The sequence below is a fragment of the Eschrichtius robustus genome, chromosome 16 (assembly GCF_028021215.1).
Source record: "Eschrichtius robustus isolate mEscRob2 chromosome 16, mEscRob2.pri, whole genome shotgun sequence".
Taxonomy (NCBI): Eukaryota; Metazoa; Chordata; class Mammalia; order Artiodactyla; family Eschrichtiidae; genus Eschrichtius; species Eschrichtius robustus.
The window spans coordinates 4,502,020-4,520,034 of NC_090839.1; the positions used below are offsets into that span (position 1 = coordinate 4,502,020).

The 18,015-nt window shown below is 43.9% G+C and overlaps 1 protein-coding gene across 9 annotated transcripts in view; it reads right to left on the minus strand.

Annotated features, from left to right (window-relative positions):
• Positions 1 to 694: 694 nt before the first annotated feature.
• GNAS (GNAS complex locus) overlaps positions 695 to 18,015 on the minus strand; it is a 54,856-nt gene continuing 37,535 nt past the window's right edge. For 3 of the 9 annotated variants that reach the window (XM_068524329.1, XM_068524335.1, XM_068524331.1), the window contains exons 2-13: positions 15,292 to 15,364; positions 12,306 to 12,350; positions 7,952 to 8,006; positions 7,746 to 7,865; positions 5,911 to 6,008; positions 2,709 to 2,763; positions 2,498 to 2,571; positions 2,308 to 2,366; positions 2,079 to 2,199; positions 1,782 to 1,912; positions 1,498 to 1,565; positions 695 to 1,220 (exon numbers count right to left, since the gene is read on the minus strand). In XM_068524329.1, coding sequence (XP_068380430.1) covers positions 1,074 to 1,220; positions 1,498 to 1,565; positions 1,782 to 1,912; positions 2,079 to 2,199; positions 2,308 to 2,366; positions 2,498 to 2,571; positions 2,709 to 2,763; positions 5,911 to 6,008; positions 7,746 to 7,865; positions 7,952 to 8,006; positions 12,306 to 12,350; positions 15,292 to 15,364 — 1,046 coding nt within the window. In that variant the 3' untranslated portion in view covers positions 695 to 1,073. Of the gene's footprint in view, positions 1,221 to 1,497; positions 1,566 to 1,781; positions 1,913 to 2,078; positions 2,200 to 2,307; positions 2,367 to 2,497; positions 2,572 to 2,708; positions 2,764 to 5,910; positions 6,009 to 7,745; positions 7,866 to 7,951; positions 8,010 to 12,305; positions 12,351 to 15,291; positions 15,365 to 18,015 lie in introns of all 9 variants that reach the window. The other 6 variants (XM_068524334.1, XM_068524330.1, XM_068524337.1 and 3 more) reach the window with 3 other exon arrangements.

The following is an 18,015-nucleotide window of genomic DNA, read 5'->3' on the forward strand; positions in this document are numbered from 1 at the left end:
TTAATGCAGGACAGACAGCCGAAATTCAAACACCTATTTGGGGAGACTAGGTAAGCAGGCACACTGTGAGACAATATAGAAGGGTATAAGTTGGTAGACTCTTTGGATAGGGCAGCAGTGATCAAAGTATAGAACTTTTTTTTTTTTTAATTAATTAATTAATTTATGGCTGTGTTGGGTCTTCGTTTCTGTGCGAGGGCTTTCTCTAGTTGTGGCAAGCGGGGGCCACTCTTCATCACGGTGCGCGGGCGTCTCACTATCGCGGCCTCTCTTGTTGCGGAGCACAGGCTCCAGACGCGCAGGCTCAGTAATTGTGGCTCACGGGCCCAGTTGCTCCGCGGCATGTGGGATCTTCCCAGACCAGGGCTCGAACCCGTGTCCCCTGCATTGGCAGGCAGATTCTCAACCACTGCGCCACCAGGGAAGCCCTAGAACTTTTTTGATGGGGCTTAGTGGCTTTCTATGGGGCATGGGTTTGAGAGGAGGACAGGATGGACATTTTGTATTGTCTGCAAATTGTTTTCAGAAACCCAAGATTAGGTCAACAAAAACATAGAGTGGCAATATTTTATACCCACTTATAACCTTGGGGCCTTGTCACCTCAACACGGGGGCCTCCCAACTTTTGATGCAGTCAAAATCCTGAACAATGGGTGTCTGCTTGAAACCACAAATAATTCACTGGAGTCACATCCTTTGCTCACATTTAATTTTTATTTTGATTTTTTTTAATGCTGCACAACACAATATTTATTTCATTTGTTTCATTTATGTCATTTATTCTGTTATTTCTTTATTTCTGTTTGCTGCTGTTATTTTACTTACTTAAAGAGAGAGGGAACGTTTGTGGCCTTTTTTTCCTTTATCTTTTTCTGTAGGCCGCCTTAAGCTTTCTAAATTTGGAATATTTAAGCAAGCTGAAGGGTAAAGGGGGTTTCGCAAAATCACTTGAGGGAAAGGAAAGGTTGCTTTGTTAATCATGCCCTATGGTGGGTGATCAACTGCGTGTACAATTACGTTTCACTTTTCATTAATTGTGCTTAAGGCCTTAATTAAATTTGGAAGTTCCCTTCTTAGAGCAGCTCATACTGACGGAGGTGCATGCGCTGGATGATGTCACGGCAGTCGTTGAACACACGGCGAATGTTCTCTGTGTCCACAGCGCAGGTGAAGTGAGGGTAGCAATAGTGGCGCCCGTCTCCACTAGCAGTGCTGATTCTCTGTGGGCACAGAGGGAAACTCGGTCAGTGCCGCCTCTCCAGTAACTCCCCGTGTCAGCAGTGGGGTCATCTACCAAGGACTGCCCACCAGTCATTGATGTTATGTGAAAACAAACCCAAGTTGAAGGGCACAAAGGCTAAGATTCATACCGGCTATTGGTGAAATAACACTGAGGAAATGGATGGTTTGATCCCCAAATTTAGAATTAAGGAAACTTACACCCCTAAGAATAAGAGAACAAGCAGAGAGAGGGAACGAAAGACAGTCTCTACTCACCAGAAATTCATCTCGAATGAAGTACTTGGCCCGGGTCACACGTGGGTCCTCTCCAGGCTCGGGAGTCGCTGCAAAGAATATAAATATTTTGTTACTTAAGTGATTAAAATAAGGTTCTTTGGCTCCCCCTACAGATCCCTTATAGTGTGGTGGTGGTTGGGGGAGGGGGGGGTTCCATTCTTAGAGGACGTTCATTTTTAAAATCCAGAAGGGAAAATTTTAACATATGCAAGACACCCCATAGGACCAAGGGGCACTAATCAACTGCAGAAGGCCACACATACCATCCTCAGGAGTAGTGTAGCGAGCAAATTCTGGAAAGTAGTCCTCAATCTTCGATTTTCCAGCAAGGACTTTCTCAGCAAGCAGATCTTGCTTGTTGAGGAACAGAATCACAGAGATGGTGCGCAGCCATCTAAGAAAGAGAGACACAGGTTTAATGCCCAGGAAAAGAAAGCATTCTTTCTGCAAGGGGTTTGAGATGCTTGCCCAAGAACTTGCACAGGATTCTTTTCTATTAGCCATGCAAATACAGGGCCTTGAGATCAGTGGGGAGGAGACCAGGGGGTCACCGCACAAACCTGTTGTTCCAGATGCTCTTGAAGAGGTTCAGGGCCTCCTGCAGGCGGTTGGTCTGGTTGTCTTCCCGGATGACCATGTTGTAGCTGCTGCTGGCAACCACGAAGATGATGGCAGTCACATCTTCGGCACAAGAAAGCAAAAGCAGTGCATGTTAGAAGAGAAAATGATCCTCAACGATGAAAAAACCAGAATGTCCTTAAAGAGCAGAGAAGCCCATGGCTTCCGTACCATTGAAGCACTGGATCCATTTGCGGCGTTCATCACGCTGGCCGCCCACGTCAAACATGCTGCAGGAGAGAAATGACACCTGGTCACTCCAAGGGCCAACACTGGTCCACCGTTCTCCCTGCCAGAGGGAACGTCAAGAAATCTCTCTCGCTCTCTTTTTTTCTTTTTTTAAAGGGAACCATTTACTTACTGGAAGTTGACTTTATCCACCTGGAACTTGGTCTCAAAGATTCCAGAAGTCAGGACGCGGCAGCGCAGCAGGTCCTAAAACAAAATCTTAGGTCAAGGGATCTCACCCAAACCAACCAAAACATTATTAATAATTGGCAATCTGGAGCAAAAGTCTTGACTAGGTTGGAAAGAGGGCTCCACGTCCTCTGCTTGTGAGACCGTGTGCATACCTGGTCGCTGGGCACATAGTCAGCCTGCTTGATGACGTCAATCTTGTCCAGGAAGCTGGGAGGAAAAGAAAGATGCACAGGGGTGACCACACACTCATGCCACTTTGCCCACTATTCCTGCCTCTCTGCCAAGTCCAGCTAAATGGAAATGATCACCCCACAGTTACCTGGCATTAAGTCAATGGGGACTTTGCTTGTGTTCATTATGGGTCCAAGCTTATGCCTTAGAAAAGGTTAGAGCAAACAGAATTTAAGATAAATGTACCTGGCTGACCAGTAGGTCTAGGAACCAGGAACTAGGGGTGGGCTCTCAAGACCCCTGGCCTACAGGTACAGCACAGGCCAGTGCAGAGCTCTGGTCTTGCTTTAATTTTAAAAGGCTGGTTCTGTGCATGTCAATTAGCTGAGGGCCCAAAATCAGGTCTATCTGATTTTGTGCCATTTGATAAAGACTGAGTAAAAAATTCAGATTTTCAAATTGTTTGGCTTTGACTAAAACGGCAAGTAGTTTGAAAATTGTACCCTTCCATGTCACGCAGTTTTTTTAAAAAAATGAAAAAGATGGCACACTTAAAAGGAACAAGGATTTTTTTCCCCAAGGGACTAATGAAAATAAGATTGAGTTACTCAGAAAGGGTATCCCTTCCTTCTACTTTTAAGAAGGGGCCCTTTTGGCCCTTACCACAGTGAACAGGAAACAGACACAAAGTTCCCTTCCGTTCTACTTGGCCCATGAAATAGAACAGTCCAGATATTAAACTTTGAGTTTTCAAAAAACCTCAGGGCCATCCAGGTTAGGGGCCCTTATCTGGGCAGGGAGCAGGTACAGTGGAGGGGCGGCCGCGGTCTCAGGGGCCGTCATTAGTGATGCGAAAGCTTCAGAGGGGAAAGCAGTGTTTTCTATCTCCCGCTCCACAGCCATAACTGTTCCCAAAGTAAAAAGTATCTTACTTGTGTTGCCTGACTAGATACACTGTTAGGAAAAATAACTCCTAAAAGACTGGACTAATTTAATTACTGTGGAAAGTTAGTATTAAAACCAGCTTTTTTGGGGGCAGGGGTCTGGATTGTTGTAAAGTGGGCTAATCAGAAAAAAATCACAAAGAGAGAAAAGTCTATTTAAAGAAATTCTATAAGGTTTCCCCACCCCCCCTCCTTCCTTTTTACCAGTTTAAAGTTAGTCTGGCTTAGAGGATATACCGACTTGCCCAATCAGTCTTACATTACAGCACCGGGCCAGAAATAGCTCCCCAGCCGCCCTGGCCTGCAGCACGTTGCCATGGCAACAGAACCACAGTTCTATAAATAGATCATCAGCACCAAATCTTGTGAGAGAGACATCTGGAGTAAGGCCAGCCAAACCCCAGCTCAACAAATAAAAATAGGCACCTTAAGGAACGGGCAAGGTACCAGGAGCTCAACTTTAACATAAAGGCCGTTAAACCAGAAACACGTTGGTCACTGCAAAGGCAGGGCTACTTTAATCATCGGGCTGGGGAAGACATTTTATATGATTCAAGCTATGTCCTCTATTTCCCGGAGTTCCCTTGAAACTTTCCATAAATTGTGCAAATGTTGCCATTTTCAGATAAAGTTGCAGGAGTAACTGAATTTTGCCTTAAAAAAACAACTTTTAAATGGTGTGAGATTCAAAAAAAAAACAAACTGGCTAAACTGTTCATCAATGAAGTTGTTACACCCTCCCCCCTTCCAGAGCGCTCAAAACTGGGATGGTTAAACCCTCCTAATCTTGTACCTGTACTTCTGACTTGGATCCAAAATACAAAAGGCAAACAATTCCAGGATTTCCATTTGTTTTGCGTTACTATAATTAGCACTTCCAGCTTTAAGCTCAAACTTTTGAGAAAATCAGGGGCTTTGTTGAAGAAGGGGTGGGGGTGGGAGGGTCACAGGGACCGGCCCAGATGGACTGTTTTTCTGCTCCTTGAAAAAATATACAGATTTGCTTGTATATTAAATCACAAAATAGCTACATGTGTGACAACTGAAAATAATCAAATGCATTTCCGATGGGAAAGCAGGGCCAGGGAAAGATAGATTGATAGGTTTCACAGCCCCTAACATCAGCCTGTGTGATGTGTCTATAACAGGATTCTGGGGAGCTTGCTTTGTGTTTGCTGTTTGAGTGCTGTCACCTCTTCCTCCCTCCTGTTTATTCGAGTGGTTTTCACAGTGAGTTCCTCCGGCGTGGGGCTCCTACGTAAGGCGATTTTAGCTTTTTGTGAGCCAGCCGGGGTACCTTGGTCCTGGTTACTTAATATTTTCAATAGCAAAATTGCTCGTGAGTTTCAGTTACTTACATGAGAGAGGCTAAAACATCACAAATCTCTCTTGCCCTTCCCCCGGTCGTAAAAGACAATCCAACTTGAGAAAATGATAACTGAGACCACTTAGTACATTTGTGCAACATCAGCAAACAAACGATATCTTTAAAATATTGTTTATGGCTCCGAACATCACATATTTGCTATATTATGTACAGGATAAGGAAGGTCATAAACTATTTAAAAGGCAACTTTCCAGCTGTGTTATCACATCCACTGGAAGACAGCCCATGAAAGGACAGAGCGAGGACCCCATGGGGGGAGCACCCTTGAGTTAAGGCCCAGTGTGAATGAATAAATAAGGATAGGAAATGGAATTCAACACAATACCCGACTCTAGATGAACTAGAAATACTGGACTCCGGCAGCTACTGTAGTCACCTACCTGATAGCAGAAACAGCAAAGCCACTTATCAGTCACCAAGGAGGAGGAGGCATATTTTTGTCCTCACTGTTCCTCTTTGTCAGGTTTTTACATTACAGCAATCAAATGGAATATTTCTACCTGATCCAAAGTGTGAGAGCTGCCCTATCTCCCTAAATGCTCGGAGGTCAATTCAGTTAATTACTTCAAGCTAGTTCATTACGAATGTCACTTTATTGCAGGTAATTATCATTTTGCTCTAACAGGCATTAATTGTTTGTATAAAAATAATGTCACCGCACTAAAAAGTGCAATTAAGGGCTTTATGAAACAAATGAATCAGACTAGAACTTTCTAACCGCAGGTGGGAATAACTGGCTGCTGGCTCCTATGAAAAGAACTCATTTACAAGTAACTTGGAAAGTGGGAGTCGAGGTTTGTAAGGTTCTCTCCGCGTGCCCGTGTGCGCGGACGTGGAGACGGCGTTACTCACTACTGCGCGCAGTCAATGAGCTGGTACTCGTTGGAGCGCTCGTAGCAGGCACGCACCCCCTCGTCCTCCCACAGAGCCTTGGCGTGCTCGTAGAATTCCTGAAAGTGAACACGAGAGGGAAGGTTTAGACGCGGGAGCTGCTCCAAGTCAGTGAGACCGGAGTTCACTCTGCCACCAACCCTGGGTGTGATTATTCCCAATTTCGGGGCAAACTACGGAATGGGCGTTCATAAAGACCTTCGGCGTGCTAAACGTATTCAAAAATTGAATCCGGCTGTCCTCTGATTGGTGAATTACTGCTCTTGGGTAGTTGTCATCCTATATTTTTGGGAGTGGGGGGAGGGGCCAGAGTAAACTATTGAATAACTTTGTTTCTTCACCCAACGGCTCATCTAGGACGTATAATCTAATTAGGAGGCGCTGCCAATATATGATTCCATGTCGTGGAAACAAGACGTTTTCATTTGTGAAGATGTGGTGGGATCGAAATTTTCCTTCCAGGAAAATTTGAATTTTAGAAAAAAATATTATGGTTGGGAGTCGCTGGCAAATCTGACCTTGTCCGTCAATGCCTGTCAATCAAAAGAGCAAATGACCTCTGCGTGGTTTTAAATTGCAGTAGGTCATGATTCACATTTCATTTGAACAGAAAAACATTTTTAATTGTATCGGGGCAATTCGTCCCTTACAAGGAAAGAGAAGGTTTTTCTGCAATGTGAATGCAGCAAGAAAAGGGTCAAAAGTAGGCAGGAACGTGAAGTTCAGCTAACAGAAGACCCTTAAAAGGTCACCGTCCTGGTGTATTTTTAACGGGCTGCCTTTTTTCTCCTATTAGAAATACAGAATCACGTCTCATGAAAAAGTCTGTGTTTGGCATTATGTGTGCTGTGTTTACTGCTCGACTTTTTTTCCATTTAAAAGAAGTTACCTAGCCATACTTACTAATACTGCTTCCTTGCTAGGAGAAGCTTGCAGCCAAACCCATTTAAAATACACAAACACAAATTCCCACGAAAGCCTGACAAAAGGCAACAATAAGTCATTGTTTTTGCTGTAGACAAGTCTTTTCCTTCTGGGCCTTATAAACTTGCCCATCTTTCCATCTTGTTTCCTGTTCCCCTCTTATAAACTATTCTTCCCCCACAAAGGGGTCAAAACATATATGCTTGGGCCACAGGCAATTTTGTGTTCCCTAAAAATAGTTCTTTATGGAGCAGACAAATCTTTGTTAAGCAGTGTCCTGCACGCCAGCCAGGGTGCACAGAGGACAGTCCCTGGGTTATGACTTATTTAGGTGAAGGTCTTTTCTTTCTTTTTTTTGAATAATGAGAAAAGACTTCATTTGCCCCAAGACAAGGACTGACTTTAGAAGAACCTTAATAAAGGTTAAATGGCAAATTGTTTAAAATGAGAATATCTTCCATTTATAAAACTCAGAGCTGGCACTTCATTTCTGCATTCCTTGGTATCTTAGGATATTTTCGATTAGCTGGACAATTAGCATTTGTGAGCCATACTTAACAGTTTCGTTTGTCACAAGATGTGTATAAGGGAATAATTAAGGCTGCCACGACTCATGACTTTTTCTCTCATAAAGATTTACAGTCTAATACAGTGAGAATTGTAGTACTGAACTGTGATGTTTACTTGCGGGGACGGGCGAGCCAAGACTGACGAGGGGTGATAGAAATTCGCTCATCCATCTTGACCAAAGCTCTAATGATTATTTTCCCTATCAATATCACAGAAATGGGTTTCGCTGGCAGTGTGCCTGTGCGGGGGGGGGCATCCCAGGGGGTGTGTGTGGGGTGGGAAGGGGCGTGGGCTTAGCTTACGGGAGGGAAATCAAAGTCTGGCACGTTCATCACGCTTAGAATGTAGTCCACTCTGAACTGGTTCTCGGGGTTGGCCAGCTCCACGGGGGGCACCAGGTTGCTCATGGCGGCCACGATGGTCTGAAAATGATGGAGCAAAGCGGTCAGGGGGACAGCGCTGTCTGAAAGGGAGGCTAAAAGAACGACAAAAAGGACCGGGCACGTACTTCAATGGCCTCTTTCAGGTTGTTTTTGATGTCCTGCACTTTGGTGGCCTTCTCACTACAGTGGGGTTGAAAAGGAAAAAAAAAATCATATTGCATCACGCTGACTCACAGTGTCGCTTCAATCACGATTTTCCAACTAAAATAGTATTCTGTTCTTGAAGGAGTGGTGGGTTCAGATCTGTGCAGAGGTTGGAGGTTCCTGAATAAAGGTGGTTTCAAATGATAACCTCCCAGACTGTGTCCCGAGGACACGCCCAATTGGGGCAGATTACCAAGTCGGCATCTAGATAAGGATCAAGGCTACTGTACCAGAAGTGGGGGCTGGCTCATCACTATTCAGAGGTGCTTCCATTTTCTTGAGGCCCACACCGCACACCAGCACTTCCGAAAAGGTTCCTATTGGCCCTTGCTAGCATCCCTGCTTTGGGGGTGGGGTTCGGGAGGGGGAAAAGTTCAAGGTGTGCCTCGGGGCTTCCTCAGTCACTGCATTAGCACATGGACAACCAGTGGACGAAATGCAGGTGGTAGTGTTAATTACAGATTTGAGGGCTTTGGGGCCCTGCTTATTTATTTTTGTTTATTTCAGTAGTCACTGTGTGTCTGTCACTGCAGCCAGCAGCAGTGGATGACATTTCTAGTTGATGATGTTAATATAGATTGATCCCTCGATGTGAATAAGGTAAAAATAAGATTCTGCCCCCGGAAGGCTTTATGATCTGGGACTTATTGGGGGGAGGGGGAGGGAAGCGGTGTGGCCCATGTCCCTCGGTTAAGTAGAGGTTAGCGTTTGTTGCTTATTGATTTTAACTTGAGCACCTGGGACAGCCTGTGTGTACATGTGGAACCATCTACATTCAGGGTCCCTGGGACCACAGGTAAAGACCACGCCCTTTGGCTCTGGGGTGCCCTGATGTTGTTTGTCCCCCTGTGTCTTTCAGACACTGTCCTTCATCACAGGCACAGCCAGGGAACATTCTCGGGTTTGTGTTCCTAGGGGTTAAGGACCTCTTGCTCGGGGTGTACATCTTGCCACTCTATAGGGGTTAAGGACCTCTTGCTCGGGGTGTAAATCTTGCCACTCTACTGCCCAGGCGTCACCTCTTGGTTTGGGGGGTGGGATGGGGTATTGAACCCACAGCCATGACACATCTACTGCGTATTAGGCCCTGGGATGTGACAGCACCGTCACGAGGAACTAAGGTGCTGTCCTCACAGAGGAGGGAACTGAGGCTGAGGGAGGGAGGGTCTGAGTGACAGAGGCAGGAAGACAGAGTGGGACACAGAGCTTACGTTTTTCTTGCCGGGATTTTAAAAGAAATCTCTTTAAAGAGAGTCCCAATTTTTGACGTATTCACGGGGTTAATTGCCCAAGAGTCGTGGGATGGAGGTAGAAATTAAACCACGTAGCCCCTCAGGGGCAGAACACGACAGGACATTAATGCAGAGGACACGCGGGGTGGGGGGGGGGGGTGGGTAACAGCAAAGTGCAGCCCAGCGGGGAGGTCAGCATGTGGACGTGGGGAGGCGGCTCTCGGGTCGGGGGACCATGGCGGCGGGGGATGGGGGATGTCACGTGCTCGCCTGCAAGAGCCCCGCCCCCTCGAGAACCTGGCCTTTCCTTCCATTTTATCCTTTCAAAATAAGTCTCTGCATATTCGTTTGAGGGGTGGGCCCTCGTTTTCTGAATGATCTCATCGCATTTCATCCCTACCCCAGGGTCAAACTAGCCTTTGAGACCCCGCCCCTCTCACACCGGAGTCCGGAGCTGGTTTAGAGATGCTGTGCTCATCAGGGGCTGAGGGTGTGGGGCGACAGGTGGTACCAGGAACCCCGTCATGGTCGGGAGAACTCCAGGCACGGATATGAGAGCTGTGCTGCCAACCAGGAGAGTGGGGTCCGTGCCCCAAGCCCCCAGACTCTTAACGCAACGACCCTAGGCTTAAAGGGAGACTGTCCCGACCCCTCTGTGGGACTATTCTGCTTTGTACGTTTCTGAAAATTACTAATCGTGTCCAGACTTGGTGCCACAGTCTGAATCAGGTATTTAAGACGTTGGAGTTTTAAAAGGACACGTGTTTGTCCCTAACGTTCACCCAGGAATTCAAATTCAAAACCCCATAGGACAAATCCATTCCCATTCATTAGAAACAAGCTCCATTTCCATGGTACTGAGAGCGTTTAACCTTTGGTTTTATGGTCCCACCAGAGTTAAAATTAGATTTGTCCGGGTATTTAATACCCAAATGAACACAGAGCAAGAGAAAAGTTATTTCCAGAAACCTGATTCTTTCATTCAGTTTGATATTTTGGTCTAAGTAGTAGTATGATAATTGGAAAACTTCCAGTCTTAAATACGGATATTTTGAGAACGTGTTCAGTATTCATCTACGTATGTGAATAGGTGTGGGAGTATATCAAGTCTAAAACAGCTAAAATAGAAATCTAAAATCTAATTCGGGCGTGTAATACTAAAACATAAAAATTCCTCCATTGAAGCAGTTACTCTGTAGATGGAGCTATGATTCTGGGGGCTGGCAGGTTTATCATAATTTTTACTATCGCTTAATGAACTTAACGTTGATTGTGACATTCGGAGAAGATTCCTCATATGTCTCTGAGCTACTTAACAAAGCCAAATTGTGTATCAATTGCTAGAATTCTGATGGACTGAAAAATGGGGGCTGGAAGTACTTTTAGGATATTATAGCTTCTCCTCCCCCCCCCCCCCACATATAAAGCAGATCAGGGCTGCTTTCTATGCTAGGTTTGAATTCTAAGAGCTGCCCACCCCGCTCCCCCCTTCAGCTAGTATTAGGGGAAGGCTATGTCGTACTAAGTTCTATACCTTTTTTATATTTATGCCTTTCTTTTTTTCCTTTGGTGGGAAAAGACAGAAGACAGACGCAAGATACAGGGAATGCTGAGACATGCAGATAATTTTTATTTATCACGTTAATACTTATTTCTACTTGTAGAACAGAGTCACAGATAGAAGAGCAGGCTGTTAGTAGGTATTAGAAGGGTTCAGGGGTCTAGCATAGCATCTAGTACACAGTAGGTGGCTCAGTAAGGATGTGTTATAGCTCTCAAATGCCAACTTTTGGTACAGTAAACTGTCAATCACTTTTTATGTAGATGCCTTGGATGGTTGATACACTACATTTTTGTCAATTAGGGATTCCTTTTTTTGTTTTTTTTTATTTTTTTGGTGTTTTTTTTTTTTTTGTTATCTTTAGAGGTTAGGTGGTAGGGCCCCCTCCCCCCTCCCCAACAGAATAGTATTCTTATTAGAAGTTCCTAAGACGGGCAATTCCAGCATGCAAAGTGTGATGGGACATAGCCGGGAAGATGAGAAATTGAAGCCATCATCTAGGGGTAATATTGTCTAAAAAAAACAGATGAACAAACATGTGTCAGTTACTTGGTCCCAACCCCCCAGTATCCTTTGCCCCTCCCCTCCCAGGCCACAGAAGCTATTTCTTTGAGATGCCCTAGGCTAGGTCAGTCGGCTCTGCATGTTCTCAGGAGAAATAGCTGCTCCCCCACTGCAAGCTGAATAAGCAAAGCAGTGCTCAGAGAGGGTTACCTGGCATGCATGTGTGTGCGTGTATGTGGGGGTGTGTGGGTGTGTGTGTGCGCGCGCGCACGCGTGATGGGCAGCGCGGATGCAGGAAGTGAAGAAAAAAATTTGATAATGAATGGAAAAAGATGGAGGCCATCATTAATTTCCTGTCCACTAGCTAACGTAAAGTGCCTTGGGTTAAAATAAATTTGACAATTTTAAAAAGACCAGAGGCTTTTCGAGATCGTTCTCAACAATGACCTCCCCTCCTCAACGTGCCGAGCAATTTTTTTTTCCCAAAATTAAGGACAGTGCGGCACCACGTATTTTAATAGAGGTAAAAAAAAAATTTTTTTCCCCCCGGAGGTCTGAAATTTTAAAATCAGACCAACCACTGGGTAGATGGAATTTAGTAGTTTTAAAAACAAGTAGCCAGTTTTAAAAGCAAGTAGCCAATTCAAATGGTGAGCTGAGGGGTCTGAAACCATATGGAAAAACAGCAATTCTCGAGAAACCCTAAACTGATCATCTAAAGCTGAAATCTATAGCCTTCCCCCAGCTGGATCTAATTATACTTTAAGGTTGGCCAAAAAAAAAAAAAAGGTTTTGCACTTCACTTGCTCTGAAATGTTAAGAAATCGTGCTGTTTGCAGACGTATACCAAGATGGCTGATGGCCCTTCAATGATTTTGGTTTTCTTCCCGGGTCTCTGTGTCCTCAGTTTCCCAGTATGATCTTCATGTGTGTCAAGTGTGTGTGTTAAAAAGTTTTTCTGTTTTTGAATGTGCCTACCCATCGCTGTTGCTCCTTGCAGCCTGCGGGTCCTCTTCGCCGCCCCTTTTAAAGAGAGATTGAAAGCTCACCTAATCTGCAAGGCACCGCAATTTCACAAAAAACCCCACACAGCCTCTCTACATTCCTGAACAAATGGCCACCATCCTCCCGTTAATTCTTAGGTCGCCTTCCTGGCTAAATTGGAATGTCTACTGAGACTGCAGGCCGTAGAGGGAAGAATTCCACACCTTCGCTGCAGTATTAGCAGAGTCCTCTGGGGACTCCCGTCGGGTACGTAAGAGACGGATAATTATTTTCTTGTGCTTTCACTAAATGTACATGCATCAGGGAGCTAAAGCAGTGATTTATCTCACAATTCTTTGGAGAATACAGCAGCACATAAGGCCCCTGATTGTCCCAGACCTCAGTCTTCACCACGTTGCATCTGAACACAGACATGGGTGCTTTTGGCCCATGATTTCCTGCTGCCGATATTAATTTCCTCCCTTTCTGTAGTCGGGAAACTACCTATGTTTTTATTTCTATATAACTGCTCCCCATAAACTGTCATCAATTAAGTGTGCCTGGACCGTAAGGCAACAAAAAATAGAATAAAACCCACTACCACCAACCCTCCCCACCCCCCAAAACCCAATCTTCATGAATGGTAGGAATTCCTCCTTGAAGGTGGGACGGGCAAGATGGCTTAAGCTGTCTACGTGGGTTTGTACTTGATTAGCTTATTAGCTCAACCAGTGTTAATGGCACTTTTTTAAAAAAAATGTAAGATAGAGAGTTAGCGTTGAGTTAGGAAAATCCGCATTTGATCTCTGTATTTCTGAAGGTCAGATTAATGACATGTTACTCTGCAGATGTACTCGGCACAGCAGTCTGCGGACAGTTAAGGCAAATGTAATAGCTCAGCCCAGCCCTGACAAAGCGCACATTTACGGAGGAAGGAGGGAGAGACCCTGCACCACACAAAACACCCTTTCGTGGACGGATGTCCCCACTTCACAGGGAATTCCTAGTGGAGAAGGAAACCGCTTTTGTTGCAATACCACAGCGAGGAAAAAGAAAAAAGGAGGCTCAGTTGGACGAGATAAAAATAAGGTTTCTAGACTCACATAAAGAATTCCCCTGTATGTCACTTTCACGGGCTAAATTTAACATCCTCGGAGATTACCTATGGCTTCCTCTACAAAGCAGGCAAACTGGGAATGTCGCTTCCTCTTTTGAAAAAATAGAAAAGAGAAGTTCTGGTTTAAATGCCTCGTCTGCATTACGGACGGGCTCACTTAGGGAGGAGAATCCTTTCCCTAAAAATTAAAAAATTTTAGGGCAATCTGCAGAGTAATAAAACTTTAAGTGAATTATGTCAAGGATGTCCTATCTTCTATTGGACTCGAGCTAAGGTAAACAGTGGCTGCTGCATCCTTTTAAAAAATTCGAGCCATGTCCAGTTTTAATCAAAATATTTATCTAGAGGGTACATGGTCAAATTATTTTTGCTTAACTAGCCTCATGAAGCAGCTCTCCCCAGCAAGTTGCAGGGGGGAAAATTATGCAAGATTTTCCTTTAAATTACAAGATCATAGCAAGAAGCCTATTTCAGGTTTTTTGTTTTAATTGACGGATGGCAACTCTGGTGGCAAGGCTTTAGAAATTAAGAATTGCAGAACTGGTTTGTGACAAGTGAACTGACTTATTTAATTAATAGCATGTATGTGCATATCAGTAACTCATCAGGAGCCAGTCATAAAATTAATAGTCCACCCCTCTGAATTTTAAAGCTTAAAAAGCATCCTAAACTGTCCATTTGTATGAGTGATGTCATCCTTTTCTCCACCCCCCCATTATTTGGTCTAAGAAATTCTAGAATTTTCCATAAAGAGCCTGTTTTCCGTAAACTGCCTTCAGCGCAGTTCTTTTACCTCTGAAAGGTGATAAAATTCATCTTTGTCGTGTCCCCCCACCCCCAGTAGGCGACAGTAACTTTTTTTTTTTTTTAACTGGTTTGTTTGGGGTGCACAACTGAATTAAACCATGCCCCTTTGACTCAATCTTCCCTTTTGAAACCAAGGGGGAATGCAACTTTCAATTGAATCCATGTTTAAGAAAGGGAATAGGACTGCTAACTAGTTAACTGCAAACTAGTGCCTTCAGGTGTTTGTAATCTAGTGAGGTTAACTGCTCTCACCCCCGGGAAAACAGAGGCTGGGTCTGGGGAGACTTGCGCCCCTTATTTACATCCTTCCTGGCAAGTAGAAGGCCATTCCCATCTTTTACATCCCTGATATAGGCACTCTTCTCGTTTCATCTTTATTCTCACTGCGGTATTGTCACATTGTCCTATAACAAAATGCCCTGAAGGACTTTTCAAAGGCAAAAGCACCTCTTGGTCTGGCCGGAAGTGCCCAACTCCCAGCCTTTCCATCATTTAAACGTCTCCTTTTTCTTTTCTTTAGGCAAGACCATCGATATTTAGAAAGGGAAACAATGATTTACCCATGATAATTCCAAAGGGGGGGGGGTGGGGCATGAGGAATTATGAACAAGGGCTGACTCTTCCAACTTTGTTTTATGTGACAATATCATTGAAACCATGTTTCCCTAGTAGTTTACAACATCCTGCACTGGTGCCTTGCGCTGAAGTGTGCTTGGGGGCGGGGGGCGTCTCTGCCGTGGTCAGCATCACCAGGCAAAAGGGTGGCCACGGCCAGCGTCAGCTATGTCGGAGACCCACTGCACCAAAAGCTGCCGCAGACCCGTCACGGGGCCAACACTGGGGCTTTATTATTATTACTGTTTTGTTGCTGCACCAAAGAGTAAAAGGAGGGAGAGGAGAACAACCCCTGAAGAGCTCTTCCCTGGATTTTCTAACATGTAGGCTGAAAAAAATCAAGCAGACGTTGCCCAGCCCCCGAAAGCTACCTAAACTTCCTAAAGGTTAGTATCCAATGTGCTACTCTGCCTGTGCCCTTGCCACAGATTTGACACTTACTCTCCATTAAACCCATTAACATGCAGGATCCTCATTTGCTTCACGATGGTGCTTTTACCAGATTCTCCAGCACCTAGAAAATGAAAGTAAGTCTCAGGTTAAGAGGGAGGCATTTTACACACTTTGGGCAGGGAGGAGAAAGAGAGAGGACTGCCGGTTTCTCCATAGAAGCAACACACAAAAAACAAACAAGAGACTTGCAATTTTCCTTGACATTTCGACGCAGAGAAAATGAAATAAACATCCAACTTTGTGTGTACCTGCAGTATTTCACCATCAGAACAACAAACAAGAATTAAAGGTTTTGCTTTGTTCAGGTGTTTTGTTTTCTTTTTATTTTTCCTTTTGGTTGCCTTAAAATTTGTGGGGTGGGCAAAGGGGCAAAGAAAGAATGACGCAATTCTGTCATGGGAGGGGGGGGTCAAGAAAATTGCAGTTAAAGCCATGAAACTGGATGTTTGAACTATGAGCGTTCACTGGTAAAAATGTACACATTAATGTATACGGCCACATAATTTACTGCTTGTCAGATGTTTCATGGTTAAAATACCCCAGTATTCACAAACAATGCCCCGGCCCTGCAGGCGCCCCCAGATCACGTACTGACGCAGCAACTGCCTCTTCAACATTTTCTTAAGGCTGCTGCCTTCTCTGCAGGGTTCTCGCCCCCCCTGGGCTACTTAAAAATCAACCCCTAAGCCCCATAATATTACATTTTATCCACTTCTCCACACCCCTCCCCCTTTCCCTGCTAACTTTATTTTTCTAAAGATAAACTCTCTCTGGATATGACAACCATGGGAGGGGGACACCATTGATTTGCTGTCAACTTCTCGAGAAACACATTTAAATATTAAATACAAGGCTTGAGAACTACCCTATTAGCATGTTAAAAGGACAGGACTTTAATCAGAAGGGAAAATATTCCTGGGAACCACTGAATTTTCAAAGATTCCAAGCCCTTCCCAACGAACAGAGCTAGAAGGGGCACATGCCCCCATTTTAAATCACCTTTCATTTGTAAAAACATGTATTTTATGGAAAAAAACACTTCCATCAAGCTAGAAGGAGGACTGATAGTTTCTCATTTTCTGTTTTTGCAAATGGATACTCTAACAACTAACCCTGAGGGGACAATTTTTTGTCCTCCTCAAGCACAAACCTGTTTGATTTTTTAGTCCTCTTTTACACTTTTAATTTTATTAATTGTTTTGTTTTACTGCCCAGAGAGCAAAGCATTCCTCCTTCTCTTGCCTTTTCACAAGGCTGTAATCAATATCTGTAAAAAGTTAAAATCAGTTTCCACAGAAACATTGATTTCAAAGCAAACATTCTATCTTAATGAGCCTAACTCTCATAAATTAAAATATTAAAGGTACGATTAAGAGATTCCATGAAGAGAACACACAGTCTTAATCAGAATCTCCAACACTCTCGTGTTAAAATGTGTTGTGTATCACCTCTCTTTACGGGCACAAACAGGTCCGTGCCTCAGTTTCCCCATTTAGGAAATTAGAGAATTGGACAGAAAAATTACTGCAAGATCTTTTGTGGTACTGTAATTCACTCAGATTTCATATCATTAAATTAAAAAAGAGGATTCTGGGCATCACTACTTTCCCTCTTTTGTGGGGGGGGGGGGCATCATTTGGTGAGAATCACCATTTAAAGATGCAAAATGTGTGGCACTGCCTTGGGCTGCAGACCCCCATATGCCAGCGCCTTCCATCAATTACGGTAACAGGGCTAGGACACCTGGGAAAGGTTAGCCCAGTGATGCCAGGTATGTTCAGAGCAACAGTCTCAGGTGAAGACTTTGTGATGTCCGTGCAAGGGTGTTAGAAATTTAAGGTACCATTAGCATCACACTTTTTTAAAATTAGTATTCAGATAGCAGGAGTGTTCCTAGGAAAGATTCTAGACTTTTCTAGGCTTATACTTTGAAATCAAATTACATGCACATTAATATTCACATAGCGTAGTTCCACCTTTAGAAGTTTTTGACAACACCTCAACATACGTACCATTTAATTACTGTAACTGCAAATGCATAAACACACACCAAAGGGACTTATTTTCACTTAATAATTTTCTGCTTTACATAAATCTGGACCCAGGAGAACAAAGACGTGACCCATCCAAAAAAAAAGCAAAGCAGACGCCACCACAAAGAAAAAACAGCCCTTTACATTTGATTCTTCATAATCAAGCTGTTCTGTTGATATGTGACCATGAACTAGGTCTTAACCTAGCAAATTCACAAATTAACTCAGATAGCCAAATTACTAAGGAAGTGGAAAACTTCCATACTAATTAATGCTTGTGTAATTCTTCTGGTTATTTCAACAATTTCTTTTATGCTTCTTTTGATTTATTTTTCCAAAGCAGCACCTTTAAGACAAAAGGGGAAAAGGCTATCTCCTTAAGAGTTAACACACACACCCCCGCGTATTTTTTTTTTTTTTTTTTTTTTGGCCAAAGAGGAAAAACCGCAATCAAAAGAGAAAACCCCAAACCAAACAACCAAATGTCACTTGACAAACAACTAATTAATGTAGTCTCATCTCCTTCCACCTGGAAAAAAAGTCTTTTCCTTAAAGCGTTCTCAATCCCCCCTCCCACCTTGAAAAGGACAAAAAAAACCACGCCATTTCCAGACCAAGAAGCCATTTACAGACAAATGTCATTTTCCAGTTCTGATTTGTGCATGTTTTTTTTTTTTCT